The sequence below is a fragment of the Rhinatrema bivittatum genome, chromosome 7 (genome assembly GCF_901001135.1).
Source record: "Rhinatrema bivittatum chromosome 7, aRhiBiv1.1, whole genome shotgun sequence".
NCBI classification, from domain to species: domain Eukaryota; kingdom Metazoa; phylum Chordata; class Amphibia; order Gymnophiona; family Rhinatrematidae; genus Rhinatrema; species Rhinatrema bivittatum.
Window position 1 is genome coordinate 272410318 of NC_042621.1, and position 27288 is coordinate 272437605.

At 46.5% G+C, this 27288-nt stretch overlaps 1 protein-coding gene across 4 annotated transcripts in view; it reads right to left on the minus strand.

Annotated features, from left to right (window-relative positions):
• The window catches only part of LZTS2 (leucine zipper tumor suppressor 2), a 316325-nt gene that overhangs the window by 47917 nt on the left and 241120 nt on the right, over window positions 1–27288 (minus strand). For all 4 annotated transcript variants that reach the window (XM_029610253.1, XM_029610249.1, XM_029610251.1 and 1 more), the window contains one exon: window positions 13463–13981. In XM_029610253.1, coding sequence (XP_029466113.1) covers window positions 13463–13942 — 480 coding nt within the window. In that variant the 5' untranslated portion in view covers window positions 13943–13981. The remainder of the gene's footprint in view (window positions 1–13462; window positions 13982–27288) is intronic.

A 27288-nucleotide genomic window follows, 5' to 3' on the forward strand; every position in this document is an offset into this window, starting at 1 on the left:
GAGGCTGTCCACATGTGTGCCCCAACCCAGGGTGGACGAATATATGGTGAGTACAACCTATGGCAGGGGAGACTGAAAAGGAACCCCCCCCCCCCCCGTTCCAGATTAGGTAGACACTGCCACCAAGACAGGGAGATCTGGAGAGGTGAAGTGATGCATATGCACGCACAGAGGTCTTGGGTGGCCTGTTGCCACTGAGACCACAGGATCCACTGAGCCCTGCGCACGTGCAAGCGAGCTCAGGGGGTGACAGACAGATGCAGCCATGTGGCCCAGAAGACGAAGCAAAAGACGGGCGGAGACCTGCAGGCTCCACTGGATTAGGCTCACAGGAGACGCCAGAGCAAGTGCTCGATCACAGGGAACAAAATGTTCTGGCATGAGCTGTGTCCAGTTTGGCACCAATGAAGCTCAACTGAGGCAATCGGCTGAGATGGGGTTTTGGGTAGTTTATGACTGCAGCACTTGAATGGTCAACCGCAGTGAGCAAAGCGCCTTCTCTGGGGTAGAATTCTTGACCAACCAGTCGTCCAAGTAGGAAAACACGTGCAACCCCGCTGGCAGAAGTATGCCACCACTACTGCCAAACACTTGATGAAGACTCATAGGGGCTGAAGCTAGACTAAATGGCAACACCTTGTATTAGAAGTGCCTGCTGCCCACGAGGAACCGAAGATACTTCCTGTGACCAGGGAAGATCTCAATGTGGGTGTATGCATCTTTTAGATCGAGGGAACAAAGCCAATCTCCTTTTTGCAGGAGTGGGATTAGGTGCCTAAAGAGACCATCTTGAACTTTTTTCTTTGAAGAAATGTGTTCAAGGTTTTTAGGTCTAGAATAGGGTGGAGCTTCCTGTTCGCTTTGGAATCAGGAAATAACTAGTGTAAAACCCCTAGCCTTGCTGCCGCCGTGGAACGGGTTTGACCGCTCTGGTCATTAGCAGGGAGGAGAGCTCTGTCAATAGTATTTTCTGATGCGAGGACAGGCCCCAAGAAGGGCATGGGGGAGAGTTTATGGGGACCCCAGGAAATTTAACTGGTACCCTCGACAAATGATAGACAGGACCCACTGGTCCGAGGTAACATGAGGCCAGCGGACCGCAAAAACATGGAACTATCCTACAATCGGAGGGCATGGCGTCAAGGTTACGGTAGTAGGGTTTATGTTCCCCCTTAGCCAGTCAAAAACCCCTAGCATGGGTTTGCTGGGGGGTGCTGGCTGAGTCCTAGAGGTCTGTTGTTGCCGAAGGCGGACATGAGAGCTCCCTCGAGGAGTCTGTGCGCACGAGGCAGGATGATGGTATTTCCTCTGGCGATAGAAGGACCTCCCGGAGCTCTGGTGCGAGGATTTTCTGACTGAGGACATCGGATCAGACATACTGGCCGATAGTTGAAAGATTACTATGAGTCCCTCCAGCATCTGAGCCGTCGCATCCCTAACCTTGTCTCCAAACAAGTTCTCGCCCAGAGAGGGCAGGTCTACGAGCTTCTCCTGAACCTCCAGCCGGAGGTCAGATGCTCAGAGCCACGCCATCCTGTGGGTCCCAATGCCTGCAGCTGCCACTCTAGTCACTGTCTCAAACACGTCATAGGTGGACCTCACCTTGTGTTTACCACACTCTAAGCCCGGCTGGACCAATGCCACAAAAGCTTCCTGCTGCTATTGGGGCAGGCGCTCAGACAACTCCTGAAACTGCTTCCACAGGTTACAGTTATCCTGGGTCATGTACAGCTGATAGGAAGCAATATGGGCAATCAGCATGGCGCCCTGATACACCTTCCTATCCAAGGCATCCAAAGCCCTATGCTCCCGAAGCGGAAGCATGGATGTGGGAATGTTTGGCCTTTTTGAGGGCAGACTCTACCACAACTGATTGATGCAGGAGCTGACGTCTCTCAAAACCTAAGGCCTGCTGTACGAAGTGGATCATCTGCCTTCCGATTAACAGAAAGCCTGCCTTCCGATTAACAGAAAGCCTGTGAGGGAGTCAGTTGGACCGTTAGATGATCGAGGGGTTAAAGGGGCACTTAGAGAAGATAAGGCCATCGCGGAAAGATTAAATGATTTCTTTGCTTCGGTGTTTACTGAAGAGGATGTTGGGGAGGTACCCGTAATGGAGAAGGTTTTCATGGGTAATGATTCAGATGGACTGAATCAAATCACGGTGAACCTAGAAGATGTGCTAGGCCTGATTGACAAACTGAAGAGTAGTAAATCACCTGGACCGGATGGTATACACCCCAGAGTTCTGAAGGAACTAAAAAATGAAATTTCAGACCTATTAGTAAAAATTTGTAACTTATCATTAAAATCATCCATTGTACCTGAAGACTGGAGGATAGCAAATGTAACCCCAATATTTAAAAAGGGCTCCAGGGGCGATCCGGGAAACTACAGACCGGTTAGCCTGACTTCAGTGCCAGGAAAAATAGTGGAAAGTGTTCTAAACATCAAAATCACAGAACATATAGAAAGACATGGTTTAATGGAACAAAGTCAGCATGGCTTTACCCAGGGCAAGTCTTGCCTCACAAATCTGCTTCACTTTTTTGAAGGAGTTAATAAACATGTGGATAAAGGTGAACCGGTAGATATAGTATACTTGGATTTTCAGAAGGCGTTTGACAAAGTTCCTCATGAGAGGCTTCTAGGAAAAGTAAAAAGTCATGGGATAGGTGGCGATGTCCTTTCGTGGATTGCAAACTGGCTAAAAGACAGGAAACAGAGAGTAGGATTAAATGGGCAATTTTCTCAGTGGAAGGGAGTGGACAGTGGAGTGCCTCAGGGATCTGTATTGGGACCCTTACCGTTCAATATATTTATAAATGATCTGGAAAGAAATACGACGAGTGAGATAATCAAATTTGCAGATGACACAAAATTGTTCAGAGTAGTTAAATCACAAGCAGATTGTGATAAATTGCAGGAAGACCTTGTGAGACTGGAAAATTGGGCATCCAAATGGCAGATGAAATTTAATGTGGATAAGTGCAAGGTGATGCATATAGGGAAAAATAACCCATGCTATAATTACACGATGTTGGGTTCCATATTAGGTGCTACAACCCAAGAAAGAGATCTAGGTGTCATAGTGGATAACACATTGAAATCGTCGGTTCAGTGTGCTGCGGCAGTCAAAAAAGCAAACAGAATGTTGGGAATTATTAGAAAAGGAATGATGAATAAAACGGAAAATGTCATAATGCCTCTGTATCGCTCCATGGTGAGACCGCACCTTGAATACTGTGTACAATTCTGGTCGCCGCATCTCAAAAAAGATATAATTGCGATGGAGAAGGTACAGAGAAGGGCTACCAAAATGATAAGGGGAATGGAACAACTCCCCTATGAGGAAAGACTAAAGAGGTTAGGACTTTTCAGCTTGGAGAAGAGACGACTGAGGGGGGATATGATAGAGGTGTTTAAAATCATGAGAGGTCTAGAACGGGTAGATGTGAATCGGTTATTTACTCTTTCGGATAGTAGAAAGACTAGGGGACACTCCATGAAGTTAGCATGGGGCACATTTAAAACTAATCGGAGAAAGTTCTTTTTTACTCAACGCACAATTAAACTCTGGAATTTGTTGCCAGAGAATGTGGTTCGTGCAGTAAGTATAGCTGTGTTTAAAAAAGGATTGGATAAGTTCTTGGAGGAGAAGTCCATTACCTGCTATTAAGTTCACTTAGAGAATAGCCACTGCCATTAGCAATGGTTACATGGAATAGACTTAGTTTTTGGGTACTTGCCAGGTTCTTATGGCCTGGATTGGCCACTGTTGGAAACAGGATGCTGGGCTTGATGGACCCTTGGTCTGACCCAGTATGGCATTTTCTTATGTTCTTAGGAACAGAGATCGGGTGTTTCCAGAACCGAAGGAGTAAGTCCTGAAATATATTGTGGACAGGAATGGCCACCACCTCTTTTAGGGCAGCGACAAATTGGAGGACTTCCAGCATCTTATGTCGAGCGTCATCCTCTGTCAGGAGTTGGAACGGAATAACTTCTGCCATGGCCAGAACAAAGCCCACAAAAGTTAGATCCTCCATGGGGACCGGCGCCTCTCTTCTGGAGGAGATGGATCCGAAGGCAGATCACTCCCAAGTCATCCGAAGAAGACTCCAAGGTATGGTCCCCCCACAGATCATATGGGGTGTCCTCCTCGCTAAGGTCCCCTGAGGGTCATCGTGGAGGGTCCCTGCCCAGGTTTCTCGGTTTAGGCACAGAGGGCATCGATGGCACAGGGACCCAACAAGGGTCAGGCATCGGACCAGGCAACACTGGCTGCGGTTACAATGGCTCCGATGGTGCCTTGGAGCTCAGTGATTCATCCTTCTCTGAGGAATCCATGATGGGAATTGCACCAGACGGAGAAGACAATCTGTGGCATCGCTGGACCCCCAGCAACTGCTGTCTTGGCAAGAAGCCCAAGAGGATGTCTATGTGCTCCAGTAGTGGTGCAAACAGACTAGACTACGCAGGCTCCGACATCGGTGGGAGCACCAGGGGACCAGGCGGTTTAATACCCTGCAAGGCTCGGAGCACCGCCAGCTGCACCCTGCGGTCCAATGCCTCCTGGAAGTCCACTGAAGACAGGAAAGACTGAAGAGGTGGAGAAGGCTTCATCAGAACTCCCTCGAAGCCCCGCACCTGTAATTGGTGGGGAACGCCTGAGACTCCCGGGTTTGATGGAAGTCAATGCCTTCCCTCCAGGGTAGCTTCGTTGGCAACACAGCAGACGCCGGTGCTGAACAGAGCCTGGCACCAGGCGCCGACGGCAACCAGTAACTATGCTTCTTCCCACGGTGCCTGGACCGGTCTTTCCCCGGCGCCAAGGTGGACAGAAACAATTCCGATGTCTTGGAGCGTGACAATCCCGACGACAGCCTCTCTCCTGCACCTCTCTCCAGAGAGGGCCCCGGAGGGGGAGTGGACAGCAAAGGCACAGTGGCCATAGGCTCCCTGCTGGCTTTTGGTGTTGACGCTCCGGATGCCGGAGTCAATGGATCAGATTTTATGGAACCGAAACGTTTTTCCATTTTATAACCAGGCGCCCCCCCAGGGTCATTTGATCACAAAAATTACACTCCCGGAGGTCTTGTGATGCCCCCAGGCAGAAAGCACAAGCCTCATGCGGATTTGAGAGAGACATGGTCCGCGGGCACTGGGAGCATCGGCGAAAACCAGACACCATTCAAAAAAGAACCTGCAAGTGGGTGATGACCGGCAGCCACTGAAGGAGTGTCACCACCTGGAATTGACCGTAGAGGGTGTAAAAAAAAATGTACCGTGCTATCCCTGAAGGGGAACAGATGGGAGAAAGGGACCCAGCGTAGAAAAAAAACAGTCTGAAGAAAAGAGCAGAGCTCCACAAAACACGAGGCAACAGTTTTGCAGAAAAGAAGAGACTGAAGATTGACCCCACATGGATAGTGGCATGCCTGGTGTGCTCAGTATGCCAAAGTTCTAGAAACTTTGACTGGCAAGCTGACATAAGTTTTCCGTGCTGGGCTCCATTAGATGATGTCGCCCATGTGTGAGGACTAACATCCTGCTTGTTCTAGGAGAAAAACCTTCAGGTACCTGTTTGTGGTTTCTTGAGGACCTGAGTTGGTGGTCATCTTTCCACTAGATCTTTATTCCTCCAAGTCACTGGCTAAACACACATCTTGAAAACCAGAACATTTCTTGTGTATACTGCAAGACTGATCTATTTAAGTCTTCCATGGCATCCAATGCTGCTCCGCCAGCTGAACTTCTAGGGCAATATAAATTGACTCGGAACGGAGCCAATGAAAGCTCACGCAAGTGCTTCTACCAGCAGCAGAGTTTATGATCCATGAGTCAACAGCACCTTGGTAAAAATTCTGCAGCCAATTATGTTGTCATATAGTCTTTTAATCTTTTGCTTTTGAATACTGGACATTTTTCCAAACTTTGAAAGTGAATGAGTTAGTAACTGTCCTTGATCCGACAACTGGCTTTACCAAATCCAAGCTTTACAACGGAAATCACAGTTTAAAAGTAACATTTGTTATAAATCACTCGTAACGCTTCCTGATTTATTGCTGCAGTGGCCTAATTAATTCATAGGGAATGCCTCCTTACGCACTAACTTCCAAAATAATTTCTATGAAAAGTTCAAGATATTTTAGCTACATTAATAAAGAAGCCACACCAACTTCAGGTGAACGGTAACTATGTCTACTTCCTGGGCACAGTCAGTTCTTGCTCTGCCTAGTATAAAGCCCAGAGGGAAACGCCATCTCCAGAGAGGCCACTAATTGCAAACAATAGACAGTAAGGGAGCAAACACAATCATTTCCTTTTTCCCATGGTTCTTTAGTCAGTCTGAATCAGGCATTTTCCTAGTTCTCAAACCTGAAATTCTTTGCTCTGCAGCCTTTCCTGCTTCTTATTACCGGGCTGGTGCTGCTGCTGGATCTCTGTTTGCTAACCGGTAATCACTACCGGCCCGGTGCACTAAACATTTCCTGCACCTGGGTTTGTATCTGGTTTTCATGGATTAATTAGGGGTGTGGAGGGGAGGGGGGGAAGCTGTCTAGACTCTTCCAAATTTTAAGCAGCGTAATTTGGATTTTGACAAAATTTTGAGCATTATTGCCCTTTGGAGTAATCCTTTTCCACTGTAATCCCTCCAGTCCAGTCTGCACTTGAATTTGTAACTGCAGCAGACAGGGTTATAAATAGACAGCAGCAAGATGAAGAAAAAGGTCACTACAAAGTCACCATTTTTCAGTGGAGGAATCGCCTAGTGGTTAGAGCGGCGGGCTGCAAACCAGGAATGTCAGGGGCTGAAATCCTGCTCCGCTCCTTGTGACCTTGGGCAAAAATCGCTCCCCCCTTCACAGCCTCAGGCACAAACCTAGGGGCCGATGCAGCAAGGAGTTCTGCACCCCCAAAAAATGCGTTGCAAAAACAGGAGTACTGCTGAGCATCCTTGCACGGAAATCCCATGCAAAGGACGGTATTAAGCAGTACACACCCGAGGCAGTGAGGTGTGCTGGGCAAATGCTTAGCGCTGGAAACTCAACTTCCATCTGGGATCAGGGGTTAAGTTTCCAGCTCTACTGCACTGGCACTTAAAACCTTCAAAAACAGGGGAAGAAAAACCGAAAATTTGGCTTACTGCCGCCAATTAGGAAGGCATCGGCCTGTCAGGGACACCCCACCCCCCAATTAAAGCAAAGTTGCTTATCTGTAATAAGTATTCTCCGAGGAAAGCAGGATGTTAGGCCTCACACATGGGTGACATCATATGGGGGCCCCGATACAGAAAATGTATGTTAAAGTTTCTAGAACTTTGACTAGGCACACTGAGCATGTCCAACATACCATTATCTACGCATCCGTGCGGGGGTCCCTCTTCAGTCTCGTAATATAGAATTAAGATTAAAATTAAAAATTAGCAGAAACCCAACTCTGCAGGTGTGGGGGGGGGGGGGGCAGGTTTCATGAGGACTAACAACCTGTTGTCCTCAGAGAACAGCAGTTACAGGTAAACAACTCATCTCAGAGGACAAGCAGGATTGTATTCCTCACACATGGGTGAATCCCTAGCTACTGGCTGCTCCCCAACAAAAAAATGGGACCAGACACCTAACCAGGTGCCAACGGACACACTACCACCGGTGCTGATGGTATCAGAGGGGGGGAGACAGCCTGAACCCAGAGAATGGGCCCTAGCGGGAGAGTTGGGTTCTACACCTTGAACAGGTTCCAAAGGACAGACTGACCAAACCTACTGTCGTGTCAGCCATCCCTATCCAGACAATGAGATGCCTTGCAGTTCTCCTCCACAGGAACTGCTCACAAGTGGGCCACAGACACTGCCATGGTTCTGACTGAATGAGCTTTGGCATGACCCCCAAGAAGTAGTCCCACCTGGGCAAAACAGAAAGAGATGCAATCTGCTAGCCAAATGGATAGTGTCTGTTTGGCAATGGTCTGGAGCTCGCTGAAGTGACCGCCACCAAAAATATGACCTTCCAGGGCAGGTACTTCAGGTCACAGGTGCGCAGCAGCTCAAAAGAAGCTTGTATCAGCTAAGCTAACACTACACTGAGGTCCCAAAACACAGCGGGAAGCCTTAGGGGAGGCATCAACCGAAGCAGGTCCCGCATGAGCGTACAACTATAAACAGTACAGAGATGGGCATATCTACACCTTGGTAGTATGCGCCAGTTGCACTAAGATGAACTCTAGTGGAATTTTTTTTTAAGCCAGCTTCCGATAGGTTTATTTATTTATTTAAAATCTTTTCTATACCGTCGTTTAGTAATGCACCATCACAATGGTTTACATAGAGGCACATATATTTAGTTTGGTTACTAAAAGTATCCATGAAAGTGCCATTACAGCGTCTGTACATGTTTATATAATATAAGGTATAAGATAAGTGACATGGATCTAGTCCATTTATATGATTAATAGGGTAATCATACAAGAATTGTGCTTAAACCGGAGTTCTCTAACATTATCTTTGAGTATAAAAATAAAAGATGTGAGACCATGCATCTAGGTAACCTTGTTCTGTGTTTCTTATTCTCCGTTCTCATTGTAGGTGTAGAAGGTAATCAAGCAATTTTTGTGTGAGGCAGGAGAACTGATCCAGGGCCATCTACTCACACCACACGGAAAACCTCCTCTGCTTTAAGTCCATAGGACTTTCTAGTTGAAGGCTTTCTAGAAGCCACCAGGCCCAGAGACACACCTCTGAAAGATCAAGCGGCTGCAGGATTAACCTCTCAACATCCAGGCTGTGAGAGACAGGGCCTGGAGGTTGGGATGCAGCAGCCTTCCTTGGTCTTGCGTGATAAGATCTGGGAAGTCCCCAGACTGATCGGTCTCTGGATGGACAACTGCTGAAGGAGAGCAAACCAGACCTGTCTCGGACAATGAGGAGCCATGAGAATCATAGTCCCTTTGTCCTTGCGAAGCTTCAAGACAGTCTTTGCCACTAAGGGAATCGGAGGATACACATACAGAAGACCCTTGCCCCAATGACTGGTGAGGGTGTCAGACGCTGCTTTGCCGTCTGTCCTGTGCAGGGAGCAGAACTGAGGCACCTTCCTGTTGCAGGGGGACATGAACAAATCTATGTCTGGGCTCCCCCAGAAGTAGAATATCCAATTCTCTACCTCCTGGGTCCACTCATGGGGTCTGAAGGCCCGACTCAGCCTGTCCGCTACCATGTTCTCCGTCCCAGCCAGGTATATGGCCCTGAGCAACATCCCCTGGGACAGGGCTCACAACCAGATCTGGACCTCTTCCTAACACAGGAGGTATGATTCCGTGCCTCCCTGCTTGTTGACATACTACACGGCTACCTGGTTGTCAGTCTGACAGCCAACCTCGAAAAGCCCATAGCGCATACCTGATCGCCCAAAGCTCCAGGAAGTTGATTTGACAAGAACATTCCTGAGTGGACCACAGATCCTGGATACCGAGCCCATCTACATGAGCTCCCCCACTCCAGGGTAGATGCAGCCATGGTTAGGACAATTTGAGTGGGGAGATTCCGAAACCGGATCCCTTGTTCCAGATGGTAAAATACTCGTCACCAGGACAATGAGTCCCGGAGACAGGGGTGACTCGGATGCAATCCTGGAAACTCTGGAGTAGCCTGGCACTACTGTGACCTCAGGGTCCATCGGGCTCTGCACGTGTAAACATGCCAAGGAAGTAACATGGACATTTGTGGCCATATGGCCCAACAGCCTCAACATGTGCCAGACTGACACCTGCTGGCTCTGTTGAATCTGTACCGCAATGGTTACCATGGAGACAGCCCTCTGGCCAGGCAGAAAGGTCTTGATCTGAGTCATGTCTAGCAGGGCTCCTATGAAGTTCAATTGAGGTGAAAGGCTGAGATGGGACTTTGGGTAGTTGAGAATGAACCCTAGTGACCCCAACACCCGAATGATCAAGTTCGGACCTGACGGCCCCTGAAACATGCTCTTGACCAGCCAATCATCCAGATACAGGAAGACATGCACTCCCAGTCTGTGGAGGTGCGACACCACCACTGCCAGGCATTTCGTTAAGACCCATGGGGCAGACGCGAGCCTGAATGTTAACAACTGGTACTGGAAATGCTGAGTTCAACCACAAATCAGAGATTCTTCCTGTGACTGGGGAACATCTTGATATAAGTGTATGCATCATTTAAATCGAGGGTGCATAGCCAGTCCCTTTTTTGCAAAAGGGGTGATCAAGGTGCCCAGGGAAACTATCTTGAACTTTTCTTTTTAAAAACTTGTTAATTAAGTTTAGGGTGGGATGAGGTTGTCCTCTTTGGACTCAGGAAATACCTGAAATAGAATCCTCACCCTCTTTGCCCTGGTGGTATGGGCTCGACTGCTCTGGCCATTAAGAGGGAGGAGAGCTCGCTTGTATCTCCGATGTACTACCAGCCCCCAATATGGACACAGAGGGCAATTTAGCAGGACACACAATAGATTCAATTACAACCCTTGGTAGACGATGGGAAAGACCCACTGGTCCATGAGTTACACTGAGCCATTGGTTCGCAAATAACCGCAGCTTGCCCCTGACCAGAGGGTCCATTGTCCCAGGTACGGGCAACTGGCTTATGCTCTGTACGGCCCAGTCAAAACCCTGTCTCCGGAGTTGACTGTGGAGCTAGCTTCGGTTTGGGGGCTCTCTGCTGCACCTGGGATGGCCGCTACAGCCCTGAAGGTGTCGACGGAAGCGAGGAGGTGAAGGATAGTACTTCCTCTGGAGAAAGAAAAAACTTCTTTGGCCCCAGTCTTGACAGCCTCCTGGATGAGGAGGATGGGTCAGAGTACTGGCGGAGAGTTGTTGGAGGTTCTCATGGTGGACCCGAAATTGGGCCACAGCATCCCTCTCTATCTCCGAAGATACTCTCTCCAATACACGGCACGACAGCGAGTCATTCCTATACCTCTGGTCAGAGATACGAGGCCTGCAGTCATGCCATTCTGTGGGCACCGATTCCTGCTGCAGAGCCTCTTGATGCCGTTTTGAAAACATCGTAGGTCACACAGTTGTCATGTTTTCCGCACTTCAGAGCCTTTTGCACTAGCAACGCGAGGGTGTCTTGCTACTGTTGAGGCAGCTGCTCAGCCACCTCCTGCACCTGCTTCCAGTTGTCCTACGAGCACTGGCTCATGTAGAGCTGGTAGGCAGCGATGAAAGCAATAAGCATGGCGCCTTGAAACACCTTCCTCCCAAGAGTGTTTAACGTTCTTGGTCCCTCCCCGGTGGCACAAAGGAATGGGTCCGAGTGCTTGGCCCTCGAGAACAGATTCGACCACCATCAAATGGTGAGGCAGCTGACACTTATCAAATCTGGCAGCATTTTGGATGAGGTAGACCCCATCCACTTTCTTGTTAATAGGAGGCACTGTGAGGGGGTGTTCCCATATCCTCAGCAACTCCTTAAGGATCTCATGTACTGGGACTGCCACAATCTCCTTAGGAGGCTCCACGAACAGAAGGATCTCAAGCATTTTGTGCCTAGTATCCTCCTCTGTTAAAAATTGAAATGGTGATGGCGGAGACCATCCTGCTCACAAACCCTGCGAAAGTCAAGTCCTCAGAAAGGGACTTCCTTCACTCATTTGGAGGAGAAGGTTCTGATGGGAGATATCTGAGCCCGCTGAGGACTCTATCAGATCATCCTCCCTAGGGGTCCATAGGGACCCGTATCACTGTATGCTACAGGGGATAGGGCCCTAGGTGTTCGGACTTTGTCCAGAGGTGCAGGCTCTGGTAAAACTAGACAAGGAACTACAGGCTCGGCATCTTTGCCAGCCTCTGTGGAGCTTCCTCCTCAGTGGAACCAGCAACAACCACTGTATCGGTAGGGGGGAGGCCTCTGTGCCCAGCTGGGCACTGGTGCCATCCCAGGAACCGGCACTAACTGGGTCAGTAACGCACAGATGAACATGTTGAGCTTTTCCAGTAGCGGTAGGATGACTGGCAGTACCAGCTCCAGTGCCTTAGGTGCCACAGGCCGGATGCCCTGCAGTGACCCATCTAGTGTCAGCTGGACTTGATCCTCCAGCTCCTCCTTAAACATTGCTGATGCCAACAGCGACAGAGCAAGGAGGGGTAGCCAGATCTTTGGACCCACGAGGTGGATCGGCAACTGGCACCAGGACCAATGGAGACCATTGTGGACCACCAGCATTGGTAGAGAATTGGTCCTCCTTGCCGTGGGGTCACTTTGGGGACATCGCAGCAAAAGCCGGTGTAACATCACGCCCAGCACCGGTACCTATGCTTCTTTGGCCTCATCACCAGGGAAAGACTGGTGACAAGGGTCAAGCATCGAGAGAAGCCTAAGACAACGAACCCGGCATCCTCAGCCTGGAGGAGATAGACAACAGTCGTTTCTGGTGCCCCTATCCGCTGATGGCACCAACGGAACAGACTGTCCCGCCGATTTCGATGGGGTAGTATCCATCGGTGCCAATGGGTTGGACTTTCTCGACCCAAATGAGCTGATCCATTTCGTTGTATCGAAGCAGATATGCCCCTTTGGGGTCATTTGGGCACACAAGCGATAATCTCTGATGTCATGTGATGCCCCCAGGCAGAGGGCATCTATCTCGTGAAGATCCGTAAAGGACATGGCCCTCTGGCACCAGGGGCATCGATAAAAATCAGATGTGGCCATGACTGAATGAAAGAAAAGGGGCTGCAAACACAAAACGAAGGCGGCAGCTGTCGATGGCCGGTGGGCACAGAGGCACCGCTGCCACATGGAGGAATCAACTGTGAAAGGAAACGTACCCGAAACGCTAACAACTCTGACTAGGATAAGGGGGAGGGCACAAAGATAGACCTGGCGATGTAGCAATACCGAAAACCGCAAAAAACTACGATGAAAAATAAGTTTTCGCTAGGCCAGAAACAGCCAAAGTGAACTCAGACTGTGCTTACAGCTCCACAGAACAGGAGAGACTGAAGAGGGACTCCGCATGGTCACGTGGTATAGGGCATGCTCAATGTGCCTAGTCAAAGTTCTAGAAACTCGGATATAAAGTTTTCCACATCAGTGCTCCATCTGATGAGACCCGTGCCCGAGGACTACCATCCTGCTTGTCCTCTGAGAGAAACGTGTGTTTGGCCTGTGCCGAACGCACATTTTACACTTAACGTGTTTTTTCTTTTTAACTCCCAATGCATTTATTTGCATAGTGTTAGCTTACCGCGTAAGGAGTTAAAAAAAAAAAACAAACAACTTTTTTTTTTTTAAATCTCTGTGTTAAAAATGTGCGCTGAAATCCAGGGCACAGTGTAAACATGCAGATTACTACATCAGACCTTTAGATTGTGAGACCTCTGGGGACAGACATATACCTGCAGCAGCCGAATGTAATCCACTCAGGCGTCTGAAAGGAAGAATATAAATCAAAATACGTTAAATGCACCATGTAAAGGTATTTACCTTCTCCAGTTTGCCAGAAACAGGGATCAGCTTGGGAGGGGGTCCCTTTATATTGCCATTCAGCGACCTCTCTTCCTGAACGTCTTCCGTGTCACTGCAGGGGCTGCTAGGAGAGGTACTCTCATTCCATTCCCTTTTAGAGTCTTCATTCACATAGGCATAGTTCCCATTGCCGCCTGAAACAGAACATGGCTTTTTGCTGGGCAGTCCATGAACGAGAGGGTCTTGAGAGGAGCAGCCATTTTTTAGTAGTCGGTCTTGCTGCCTGAAAAAGTTTGGCACCTGGGCAGACTTGCGGCACTTGACACCAAACTCGGCCGTCTTGCACTGCTTGTCGAGGTACGGCCTTCCAGAGATGAGGCTGCTGACGCTTCCCATGGTGGTCTGGACAGAAGGCGACCTTGTGCTCGAGTGGGGGTGGGTACCAACTACCTCAGGAGGCTGCTCAATGGACAACGGAAATGTCTGTACTATAGCCATGATACTGATGATTTATTGCTATTGATCCACACAGGCAACCTGAAATCAAAATGAAAAGAAAAAAAACAGGAATGAGCACGTACCCTTGCTTGACATAGCTTTTTACTTTTGCCAGGGATAATTTCAAACTAGCCTCACTTGGCTGGAGACAGCACGCGTGCCACACCCTCAATTCTAATTTACAAAACGACCTTTATGTTATACTTTGTGCTAAAAAAAAAAAAAAAAGTGTTTTGCTTGGTAGAAAGCTGGAAACAGTCCCGGAACGCGAAACACTCCAGCACTGCATTTTAAGTAGCAAAAAGTATTTCCCCTCTGTGCACAGTCCAGGTACTTATTACCTATAGTACTGCTACATCCCCAGGCAAGCTGTCCTTTATGGACCTCGATCTTGACCTGTAACAGGTGGCAGACTTAGGAGCCAGTGATATTCAGCCTGAGGTCTGGCAACCAGACGTGGCTCTTTTCTTTTTATATACAAGCCCAGTTACTGCTCTTTAGCCACTGAGAGCTTCTGACTTAACCTTTTCCCTTCTGCCGTCACTGTGCTGGCACAGGTGGTGGGCACCACAGTCAACACTAGCTCGAACCTCGTGCTGTACCGTATTCAAGCGGGCAGTACCAGGGCATTTCACCCACACAGATTAAAGAACGGTGGCAACAAGTCAAACCAAAGAGAGAATTATTTCACCTCACAAACCTCCCCATACCAGGACGATAGGCGAACACCAATAAAAACAAAGCCACGGTAATAGAGCGTCGGCTGGGTGCAGAACCGCGCCTAGAAGAGGGTCCCCAGTTAGCACAATCCATGAGATGGCAACATTTATTGAAAAAGGCAGGAACCAGAAATCCCAGCCTCCCCACTCCCAAAGAGCAAACCTCTTTCCCAGTTCTCTTTTACAGAATTGCAAACGCATCAAATCTGTTCAGCAAGGCAAAGTTTCAGGCGTGCTGAAAGTTAAGACTGTACTTTGAGGATACTTATCACAAGGTGGGAGAGGTTTAAAAAAAATCGAAGCAGAAACAGCATGACAAGCAAGAAATACCAGACTTTGCTTTAAAAAAAAAAAAAGGGCCAGAGAGGTTTCTCCAACAGTCATAGTATCCAAGGACACTTCAAAACCATTTCATTTTACCGCCTTAAAAATGACAACTTTTGATTCACTTAACTCCTTCTGCACAACCAGGATCCGAAGGTGAATTAAAATTTATAATAGTCATACAACCAACTGTGGGTGAGAAGGCCTGGCAGCAAGTTTCTGCCCGTCTGGAAGTGTTCGTGCGGACAGCAGGACGGACGACGCTGCGAGGCACTTCCCCCCCCCCCCAAGATCACAGCCTAGGATCAGCAGCCAAGGTCTAAGCTTGCATCCAAGAGGTTCCCCAGGCTTGAAGTTTAGTGCTATGGACACAGCCAGCTCATATACCATCTACAAGTATCATTCAACTATTTATAATAATTTATAGACCACCATAATTACCAGGTACCTCCACATGGTGGTTTACAACATCATAATAAAACATTTCATTAATATTAAAACAAGTAATAGCCCAAAAAATACCAGAACATCTTAAATAAAAACTTCTCTGAACAACTGTGCCTTTGTATTTTGCCTTAGATCTATAGTCTTGGAGCAACACATGAAAAAGCACACCGTCTAGTCCTCTGTAAGCACAACGACATAGGCCCAGAGATGGCTAGAAGCTGCAGGTTAGCTGACCGCAACTGACATGAAGGATGGTAAGCTATCAGTAAATCTCAGGCTGTCACCATCTATTAACCGATGAATGAGGGTCAATATTTCAAGTTTGACCCTCTGCTCAACAGGAAACAAAATGTAATTCCCAAAACATTGGACTAATATGTTAAGAACATAAGAAATTGCCATGCTGGGTCAGACCAAGGGTCCATCAAGCCCAGCATCCTGTTTCCAACAGAGGCCAAACGAACCTGGCAAGGACCCAAACACCAAGATCATCCCATGCTACTGATGAGATTAAAAGCAGTGGCTATTCTCTAAATCAACTTGATTAATAGCAGTTAATGGACTTCTCTCCTCCAAGAACTTAGAGGACAACCCATTAAAACCTGGGCCGCAGCATTTAACAATTTAAGTAAATGCAGACAATTTTTTGGCAAGTCAACATAAAGGGCATTACAATAATCCAATGTGGATAATACAATACATAACTTGCACAATTTTAAAAAGCCATATCTTACCACCCTGCCTATCTGCGACTTCAAATTGAATGCTGCATCCAGATAAACATGCAGATTTCTAACAGCGGCACAGGGGAAATTGTAAAACCTTCCAACTGTAAAGGAAGAAATTATATAAGTCCTGTATAAGACTAGTATAATTTTGGTTTTACAGAACTACAGTTGCATATGGATTTTGCTGCTAAAGTACACTAAAAACCCTCTGAAATCCAATTTCACTCAGTTACTCCAAACAGGTGTCTACACTGTATATCAAAAATAAAAATACATTTTTATAAAAAGAACTCAACAGCAATATTACCTATACTCTCTCAAAATAGCAAGTTTGCTTACCTGTAAACAGGGTTCTCCACAGATTGCAGGATGACTCAAGTCATAATGTGAAGGGTGACAACTGACTTTGCCGACATGGACCCAGCTCTCAGAGTTCAGTAAAAGGTTTGAGCACTCGTGGAAGTTCCCACATGTGGTTGTTGAGTTTAAACGCTCCAGGGTGGCAGGCGGACATTAAGAATGACAGATTCATCCTGCTGTCTTTGGAGAACCCTGTTTACAAGTGAGCAAACTTGCTTTCGCTGTTGAAAAGCAGGCATGACAAGCCACAAGTTGTGGAAAATACCAAGGCAAGGATTGCATAGCAGAGCAATTACTGAAAACAGACAACCTGGCCCTTCCAAATGGAGAGCAGGCTATTGGGTGTATAGGTTGTGCAGAACTGCTTGTCCAAAAGGACTGTCTCTGTGGCACATGCTATGCAGACAATAGTGGGACGTGAACATGTGAAAAGACAACCAAATAGCAGCTTTGCATGTCTTCAATGGTAGTGGCCCTGAGATAAGCCACTATGGCTCTCACCTGATGAGCCTTGACAAGAGTCTAATCTGTAAGCCAGTAACATGTATCAATGTGCTATACAGACTGCTAGCCAATTGGACAGGGTTCATTTGGCAAAATGCCCTTACCAATCTATTGGGTTCAAAAGGACACAAAAAGTTGAGAAGCTTGACAGTGAAGTTGAGTCCTTTTTAAATAATACACCAGGGAAGCACCTTTTACATTCTTCACCACAAACTGGAGGAACTGCCAGTGGGTGGGGTGAATAGGAACGTGTGCATAAGCATCTTTTAGATCCAGAGCACACATCCAATCCCCTCTGTTGAATGAAGGAAAGAATCTGGAGGGAGTTAATTTGAACTCTCTCAAACCAACTTATTCAGCCTAATGCACATCCAGGACAGGTCCAAAGCCCCCTGATTTCTTGGGGAATTGGAAAATATTAATAGAACAGAACCCTTGGCCACACTCCTACAAAGAATTGGCTCGATCGCCTTTTGTTGAAGGAATGACTCCATCTTCTGAAGCTGAGCAGATTGAGATGGGTCAGAGCAAAAGACTGAAAACTGGGATGGAGAGTGGCAAGAGACACAAGCAGTAACCTTACTTCACAATTGTCAGGACCCACTGGTCCTGGTGAGGCAGATCCATTCTGGAAGGAAGAACTAAACCATTCCCTTATTGGATATCAAAACATTGATCCAAGGCTTAGTGTGACTGCAGCTGGCTTGCAGTTGACACCTTTCCCTCTGCTGACCTCAGGCAGTTGTTGCTGTGGAGGAGTTTGATGGCAATGAAAAGAGCGGAAAGGACATCTTTAGACTTGTACAAAAAATACCAGCACTGGCCTAGAGCTACTGCTAACTGTAGGATGGTGTGACGGAGTGAAAAGACAACTCCCTCATTCTACCTTAAGGAGCCCGTTCAGGTTTCTAACCCAGTCCTCCTTAAGGCAGAATGCTGCAAGGGATTCTGGGTGAAGGGAGGTTCCCTTCACCCTACCATGAGAACCCTGGCCTAGAAAGCTTGAGGAGGCCCCAGGGAGCTGGTAGGACCTCCTGGTATATTCATAGGGAGTATCTTTACCTGACAATTGTACCTGATACAAGGTGAGGCATTATTTTGTTTCTGAAAGTGTGAAACACTAAATACTTGCACCAGAATTGGACTAGCCGAGTCTCTTTGTGTTCCTGGACTATTCCTGAGGCTGCAGCAGGCTTGAATATACTACAGGTGGATTGATGCTTAACCAAAACTCTCATGCATCTCATCGCTGAATGTGCCCCTTGTACAGGGTCATCTGCCAAATAGTTGTGTGCATCTTCACTAAAGCCAGTCGCTTGCTACCATGCAAGCCTTCAAGCTCCTATAAAAAGTGACAAAAGTCCTAGTTGTGTTGTCAAATGTTTCATGCACAGAACAGATCAAATGTTTTTCACTCTCCTGCACAGGAAGTCCATCTGCCCTGGATATGACTAATCCAAAGGTTTCAGTTTTTGCACTCAGGCATGCAAATACTGCATCATGTACAGTGGATGAGCCAAAATATCCAAACTCTCGGCATGGATCCTTGGAAAATTCCCCCAAATGCATCCAACACTTATGGAGCCATCCCAGGAGGCATGTTTGCAGTAGTGGAATCTGCACTGAAGCATGCAAAATGCATCCAGGATCACACAGAGTGGTGTAGTAACTAGACTATCCCAAATCCTAGGGAGATCTAAATCCTAAATTTGAAGTCAAGCTTTTAGGCCATGTTGGGCTCATTTGCAGGTCCTTGAGGATTCCATGCACCAGAATTCTACACACAGAATCTGCAGGAGCCCAAAAACATCCCTTGTGTCCTGCTCCTTCCTGACAATGGTAGACCATGTCTTTGCCAGTTTATCCAGAAAACTTGAGTAGAAGAGATCTGGAGGATAGGTATGCTGAGGCAAGTGAGGTAGGGGTTATGAAGCCCCATGGAAACGTCCTCCTACTAACCAAAGGGATATGCTGAGCCATGACCCAAACATTGATGAAGGCAGCTGAGGAAGGGTCCTTCATTTGCCCAGGACGGAAACCTTTGGTAGAAACTCCAAATAAACTGACCTCACTTCTCACTCCAAATAAACTGACCTCACCCCAATGTATGAAGGGACTCCCCTGAAAAGGGTGAATCTACCATTTCAGAGAGGGAACTTACTCCCACCTCCGCAAGTCCCTAAGCCAAAGCACAAACCTCTGGTGGACATTGAGCAGTTCCACTATGTGGGAAAATTTCATTCATCTTGGACAGGAGAGGTTCCAGTCTCCCGCTCTGGTCTTCAAGAGACTTAAAAGAATAAAAGAAATTCACCATCAGCTCCAAAAGCTGGACTCCCACAGGTTGAGTGACCCTTTGTGCTGGAGGACAGATAGTGTCACCAAATGGGAACTCGGAGTCACATGTTAGTTTTCAAACCAGACAGGTCAGAGGCCTTCAGCGCTGGTTGCATCAGCATCTTTTATTGGCTGGTGCCAGTTCAGCGTTCCACCATGCCATAGCGGGACTCCTGTGCTTATGCTTGGACGAGAAAGCATCCTCAGGAGGCACCCTGGTCTGCATCAGATCTACACTGTAGGGATCTTCTGTGCCATGAAAGATGACAGCACCTATGCTGAGGGAAGTCTCCCACCTCTGAGTCAAGGACAGTCCCTCTCCAGCTAAGCCCTGTGTAGACAGTGCTGGCTTCTTTGGTGCCAAGGAAGATGGCCCCGGAGGGGATCTGCCATGCCTCTTTGGTACCTTAAATCTTCTGCAATGTACTCAACCTCTGACCTGCCATGGATGTGGGAAACTATGCCACAGGGGGAGCAGCTCTCTCAGACTTGTGAGACAGAGGGGGAAGAAGAATCCTGCCTCAACTTCCTGTGCCATAAGCCCACTGACACCTTGCTTCAAGAAGAGGAATGCCCCACTGCCTCTACCTTATGCTGTGGATCCAGGTTCTTACCTGATGGCGCCTTTCACGTTGCCTCAATTTTCCAGGCACAGTACTGCTGCGCCCTTGGGGACATCCTACCACAACTGGAGCAGTTGGAGGCATTATGATACAAGCCCAGGCAGCAATAGCAAACAGAATGGGAAGAGGAATAGCCTAGTGGTTAGAGCAGTGGACTATGAACCAGGAGGCCAGGGTTCGAGTCCTTGTGACCTTGGGCAAGTCCCTTTACCCTTCATTGCCTCAGGTACAAAAACTTAAGATTGTAAGCCCTCTGGGGATAGAGAAATATCTACAGTACCTGAATGTAAACTGGTGTGATATCTCGATTGAGATCAGATGTCGGTATATAAAAAATAATAAATAATAATAGACATTCACAGATGCAGGCCTTCAAACAATTGACTATGGCCTACATGGTCTTGGGTCTAGCCTTTTTTTTTTTTTTCTATCTCTGAAAAGTTTGTTGAGAGGCTGCCATGCAACAGCAAAAACAGAAAAATCTGCAAAGACTTAGAATCAGGCTAAAGAATTAACCCAAACAAAATCTTTAACAGACTGAGACACGTCCAAGTGGTAGCTCGGACAAAGAAAGACCAAGGGGGCTCTAGAGGCAGCAACAAAGTGCAGGAACTCCCCGCACATGCTCAGTAAAAAACTTACTGAGCTCTCAGATCTGGGTTTGCATCAGCGCTGTCAGATAACATCACCCCATGCATCACAGCTCATTAATGCTTGCTTGTCGATGAAGACGTACAAATCGTATTTACTTTACTCTGTTCTATTCTATCTTGATTTTATTCTTAGGCTTTTCCTTCTTTATGCATCTATTTCATGTACTTTTCCATTATTTTTAATAAAAAGGTAAGTATTTATTGTAACTGCACCCCACTCTTTTACACACGTCCAATTGTCACTCCTGAACGGTTTACCTTGGATACAGTAAGATGGGGTAAGCACAAGTTTCTAACTATGAACAGGACTGCAACGCCCTAATTTACCTGGCTCCGTAACAGCGTACAGAAATACCATGAGCAACATTCAAGAGACTCGTAAACTCCATTTCAGGAAGGAAAAGAATATCTTTGTTTGAAATGTGCACAGCATTATCAAACACATTAGCAGCTGGATTGCTTGGCTGCAGACAAAACCTAAGAGAAAATCAGTTTCAATCCTTCTAGAGAAAAAACACATTTGTCTAGATCAGTTACCAATTCAGTAACCGGGAAGATACAATGTGTGCAAGCGAGGCGTGCAGAACATTATATGATGAATGAAGGGGCTGCATAAAAGGACCAATGTGACGTTAAATTCTGAAGCTTTTTCAAAAAGGATATTTTATACCCTAAGCCCCTTCCCTCAGAGGGCCATGTGGTGAGAAGCCCTAGCCCCACCTAATAGTTTCCTTTGTCTTGGGCAGCATTGACCGCAGTCGGCACCGGAGTTGGCAGAATAAGCCATGATTAAATACATAACCACTCTCCATCATGTGGGGACCTCACACAGCACAGCAAGGGTAAAAAAAAAAACAAAAACCCCAAAACCACACAACCCTCCAAGAACTACTGGAGTCATGTAGCAACAATTCCCTCTTCCTGTGTTACCAAGGAGCAACTGAAGTTTCTAACTCTGCTTGGGGAGGGAAATCTAATTCTAGCATCCATATTGTTTTCAAGGTCATAAAGGAAATCTGCCAAAGACATTAAGCAAAGATCCTGGTTTGCTTTTTCCCTAGAAACACAAAATGTGTCAAGCACTTTAAATCACTGACTGAAGCCAAGGAGGCGGGGGAGGAAGTTGGGAGGGGAGTCAGGCCAGAGGACTGCCGAAATGAGAGAGGAGCGGAGATCCGAAGTCCATGGCACTGCACCAGGAGGCAAACAGGGCAGGCCAGATGGGCCTTGAGGTCTGTCCCTTATCTGACCTCTCGTTCGCATTCCTGTAGAACTGTCGCTACTACTATATTTTATAGTGCTATTAGGATGTATGCAGCACTGGGCAATGGTGATAAATATTCAGGTATGGTAAGTCCCTGTCCCAAAAAACAAACTATATGTGAGTACCTGAAAGAACGAGAGAAAGTGACTTGCCCAAGGTCACCCTGGTCTAGTAAAAGGTTATCACAGCCCATAAATTGTGCATTGAGCCCTTCAAGATGGCGGAGTGAGTGGCTGGTTGAAGGCTTCTGCTGCCACTCTTTGGATATTTTTCCTCCTTGTGGTTTCCCTAGTGTCCATTATGGGCAAGGAGAGGAAGGGAAGCGTGTAGGGCCTATCCCTCTGAGCCTTCAACAGCTTCCCTAGTTCAGCAGACATTAGGAGGTTTGTTCAGCCAAATGCCTTTGGCCTGAGAAGATGGAAGGAGCAGTTCCCAATTTCTCAGCCCTTCTGATCAGGAAGCCGGCTATGCACCCTGTGAAAAGCCCAGCACAGACACATGACAAAGGTGCCGGAGCAGCTATAGAGAGATCCATTGAGCTGCTGGTGTCTCCTGTGGAACAGTCTAGGCTAACAGTTGCCGGTGGCTTGTCGGCAGAGGGGAGAGCGGTTGGGCTATGAACAAGGAAGAGACAGCAAAACCGGGGGGGGGAGAGAGATAATAGACATGAAGGAGAAAAGGAGCAGGTCCTCCAATGTGAGACCACGGGAAACTCGGCCAGAATTCAGACGTTACTGGTGGTAGAGCTTCTGGATCCCATCTGTTCAGCCTTAATACGTCTGTTTCTCTTCACTCAAGATGTACTTTCCCTTTTAAAAAATGTGAATCCGTTGACACAAACTATTCTAGAGAATATCTGAAAAAAACTTTACAGAAAGATGTTCAGATCTCTCAATACTATAATGATCCAAAATTAAAAAAAAAAAAAAAAAAAAAAGTATTTCACATCACAAAACTTAACCAAATATTTACAGGGACGGTGAAAAAAAAAATAGATTAACAAGAGCTCTAGAGACTCTTGGCCCAAAACAACTTCTTCCTCTCCTGTGTAATTTTTTAAAGATTTAGAAATAGCCAGGTTATCTGGCCCATAAACATTTCCCGATTCTTGCAAAAAAGAAAAAAAGGCATAGCCATATTCATATTCAGCTCAAAAACAGAGGCTGAAGGCTGGCCCTCTCCTGCTCTGCTTGCGTTGACCACTCCAGGTCCATAAAATGGAGACTGTCCACAGATAAATGGGATTCACCACTACCTTTGTCCCGGTTGCCAGTCTATCTACCACCAGGGAAAAAAAAAACGTATCCACTAGTGACACACTGTGACCCCCCAGTATTTCCATTAAGTCTCTTGGTGACAATCCTGCCACTTTGGGAGAGAGTTTAGAAGTGGAGGATTTGGATGCCTTTTCTAGCTACTCAACTTTACCGTGCAACAAAGTTCTTTCTGCTTTTGCTGACTGTAAGAAACTTGCTAGTGTGGTTCCGGTGACTGATGTGAGATTATGCATGTTAGATCCCTTTATGTATTTTTGGTTTCTTTAAGGCTTCTTAGTTCCCTGGGCTCTCTTCTCTATATTTGAGGACAGGCATTTCATGTACCTTTTCTCATTTCATGGTAATTTTTTTTCCCGTGCATTAATTGGTCATTTGAATTTCTTGCTCAAGATTTATTTTTGAGGTTGTATAAAAGTTTTAGATAATTACATTTATATACCACCTTTTGGTCCCAAGCCTAATCAAATCACATGCTAAAAAAAAATGTTTAACTCCCAATGTAACCTATCATTAAAATCGTCCCTTGCACCTAAGACTGGAAGGTAGCCAAAGTAACCCGGATATTTAAAAAGTGCTCCAGGGGTAATCTGGGAATCTATAGACCGTGCCAGGAAAAATCATGAAAACTATTCTAAAGAACAAAATCACAGAGCATACAGACAGACTTGGTTTAAGGGGACACAGCCAGCATGGATTTACAAAGGGAAATCTTACCTCACAGACCTGCTATTTTTTTTTTAAAGGGGTTTATAAACATGTGGATAAAAGTGAGCCGGTAGATGTAGTGTATTTGGATTTTCAGAAGGCTTCTAAGAAAACTAAAAAAAGTCATGGGATAAGCAGTACTGTGTTCAATTCTGATCACCACATCTCAAAAAAATAGAGATGCATTGAAGGTATAGAGAAGAGCGACTGAAATGATCAAGCGGATAGAACAGCTTCCCTATGGGGAAAGGCTAAAGAAGTTGACTGTCTCTTCAAGCTGAACACTAAGGCGGGATATGATGGAGGTCTCCAAACTCACGAGAAAACCAGAACAGGTAAATGTGAATCTGTTTACTCTTTTAGATAATAGAAGGACTAAGGGGCACTTCATGATATTAGCAAGTAGCACATTTAAAACAAATCAGAGAAAATTCTCACATTCAATGCACAATTAAGCCCTGGAATTTGTTGTCAGAAGATGTGGTTAAGACAGTTAGCTTAGGTGGATTTAAAAAAGATTTGGACAATTTCCTGGAGGAGAAGACTATAAAACTATCAGTCAAGTTGACTTAGGGAATACATATTGCTTGTTGCCAGCATTAGCAGCATGGGATCTATTTAACGTTTGGGTACTTGCCAGGTATCCTGGATTGCATGCACAGAAAACTATGCGCAGAAGACACTGCACGTAAAACAAGATTTCTGTGCACAGAACATTGTGCATGCACAAAATAAAGTTTGAGCACATGGCATTTTCTTTACACACAAACCTGGCATGAAGCCTTCATGCCTCTGCATTGGGGAGCAAAAAATAATGCCTTCAACATGGGATTTACATGAAGGCAAACTAATTTGCTAGTTTATGTGCACAGTTTTTGCACAAAGCTCCTTGCTGTATCGAGAGTAAAGTCTGTGTATATATATATATTTTTTTTTTTTTTTGCACATGCACGGGTTAAACTGTATGCACAGCCCAACAGATCTCCTTGTATCAGCACATGGTGTTTATGGCTTTTGAAAGCTTATGCGATGCAGGTACTCCCACAATCTGTAAACTGAGGCACTACTGTCTGGCTCTTCATCACCCCGATACATTTAAAGTGTGAATCCAGCACAAAAGATTTAAAAAAAAGTGTGGACCCTGGGAAGGTGATGCGGGTGAGGGGAGGAAAGTGTTTTAAAGGGGTATGGCTACAATAGGCTTTTTAAATAAAAAATGCACACTGTATGGGCTTTACACACATACCCACTATTCGCTGTCATGCAACATGCTTCTATGTTAATTCTGTAAGTACAGAATGGAAGGAAGAAAAAAAAAATCTTTATATTAAGGGACAGTTATCAAAACAGAAATGAGACCTAGGATTAAGACCTAAGAAAGCAGCATGGGTGACAATGGATTCTGGACTGAGTGCAGCTGTAATTAAGCAAAACTATGGCATGAGCAGAGCATTTTATGGATCCACTGCACAGAGGAGTTGACAGCCTTGGGCAAAGGAAAGGGCCAACTCTAGGGCAAACGGTGCCCAGGGCAAAAATAGTCAGTGCCCCCCCTCCCCCCAACACATGCTCTCCTCCTCCATCCATCCTCTCCCCTCCTTCCTAGCATGCTCATTTTCCACCAGAGATTTTTTTTTGTCTCCCCCTCCAGGCATTCTCTTCCCACTAGGGTACTTCTCTTCCTCCTTCACCCACCTCCCATGCATTCTCTCATTTGGAGATTTTAACTGTACATCGCTTTGGGTGGTCTGTTATGGACCAGGGAGAAATTATTTCAAATAACTAACGATACTTAATATACAAATTCTGGAGACACCTCAGGAAACGCAACACAAGCTCTCCACTAGCTGGCACTTTAGAAATAACACAAAGCGCAATACAGAAACCACACATTCCAAATCTATAAAGCAAATTTTCCATACCATAAGAGCCTTAACTCCTGGGATTCAAACAGTAAAAATTCAACACGCAGCACTGCAATATTTCACTGGGCCCTAGAACACCAATACATCTCCTACTGGGACAACACAGTAAACTGAACTGCTACCGATCCCTGAACACTAGTAAAATACCTCACCTTTCTCAAACAGATCATCAACACACAGAATAAGGAGCCACAAATTAGAAATCGAAAAATGCAGACAAAAATTCAACCGGAAACCCCAAATCAGCTTCTGCATACAGCGCAACACTGAAGAAAAAGAAATGAATTTCATTTATTTGTACGAGCTAATATTCCGCAACATGCAGCTTACAATAAAAACATTCACAATCCAATAAAATAAATATATTTCCTTCTGTACTGTGGAAAATACAAGCGTCAGATGAATATATGCAAGTCTTACATCCGCCAATCTTAAATGTAAAAGAAAAGTTTCAGCCATTGTCTGGGCATTTTACTTTTTCTAATCCCGTTGGTCCTGGTCTCTTTGCTTTCGGTGCCTTCCTTTCCATTTTAGCTTTCTTTCTTCTCGGTCCTGTTTGCTTTATTTCCAATATTGATCTTTTCCTTTTCGTTCCCTTCTCTGCCCCTCTGCTCACTCATAGCTAGGATCTTACCCCCCCCCCCCCCGCCATTTCTTTCTGCTCCAGCTTTTCACTTCCCAAACTCCCTCCCAGACCTCCATCTCTCCCCTCACCAGTCTCCAGATATCTGGCTTCATTGTCCTCCTCTCTCCCCCCCCCCCCCCCCCCCATAGTCAGCTCCTTACCACTTTCTTTACTAGGTCTCCACCTATTTGTTTTGCAAACTTCTTCACCTCTCTTACTCCCGTTGCCCTTCCCACGCCTTGGTTTCCCTATAAAATCAGCAATCTTCCCATCTTACACCTCCCCCAACCTAGCCCTTCACCTCTCTCACCTCTGCGTTCACACCACCCTCTGAGCACACCCAAACCCCCAGCCCTTCATCCCCTCGTCTATTCAGGCTCTTTTCCTCTCACTCCCCCCGCTTCTCAAGGCTTCAGTCCCTTTCCTATGTTAACCTGGGGTCCTATCTCCCTCACTTCCCCATCCCTAATCCCCTTGCCAGCTTCCTCCATCCCCCCCTAGTGTTCTTAATCTTTCCTCTCTCTTCTACCAGTTATGTATGTACGCACGCATGCCTCTCCCCTTTTCTTCTTCTTCCCATCCTGGGTTCTTTCCCTCTATCCTCTCCCCTATTTCATGCCCCCCATCTTGAGTGCTCCCTCATTATCCCTGTGTCCCTGCCATCACATATACAGTCTTCCTTTCCCACCACATACTGGTCTCCCTCTCCCCCACCAACACCACCTCCTGTTGGTCTCCCCTCTCTTGCCCCCAAAATGATGTAGGTCCTCCTGCGTCATGACCCCAGTTCCTGATACGTGCAAAGTCCCCCTCATCCATCCTTGTGGCTGTATCCCCCAGCTATTCTTTGGGGGG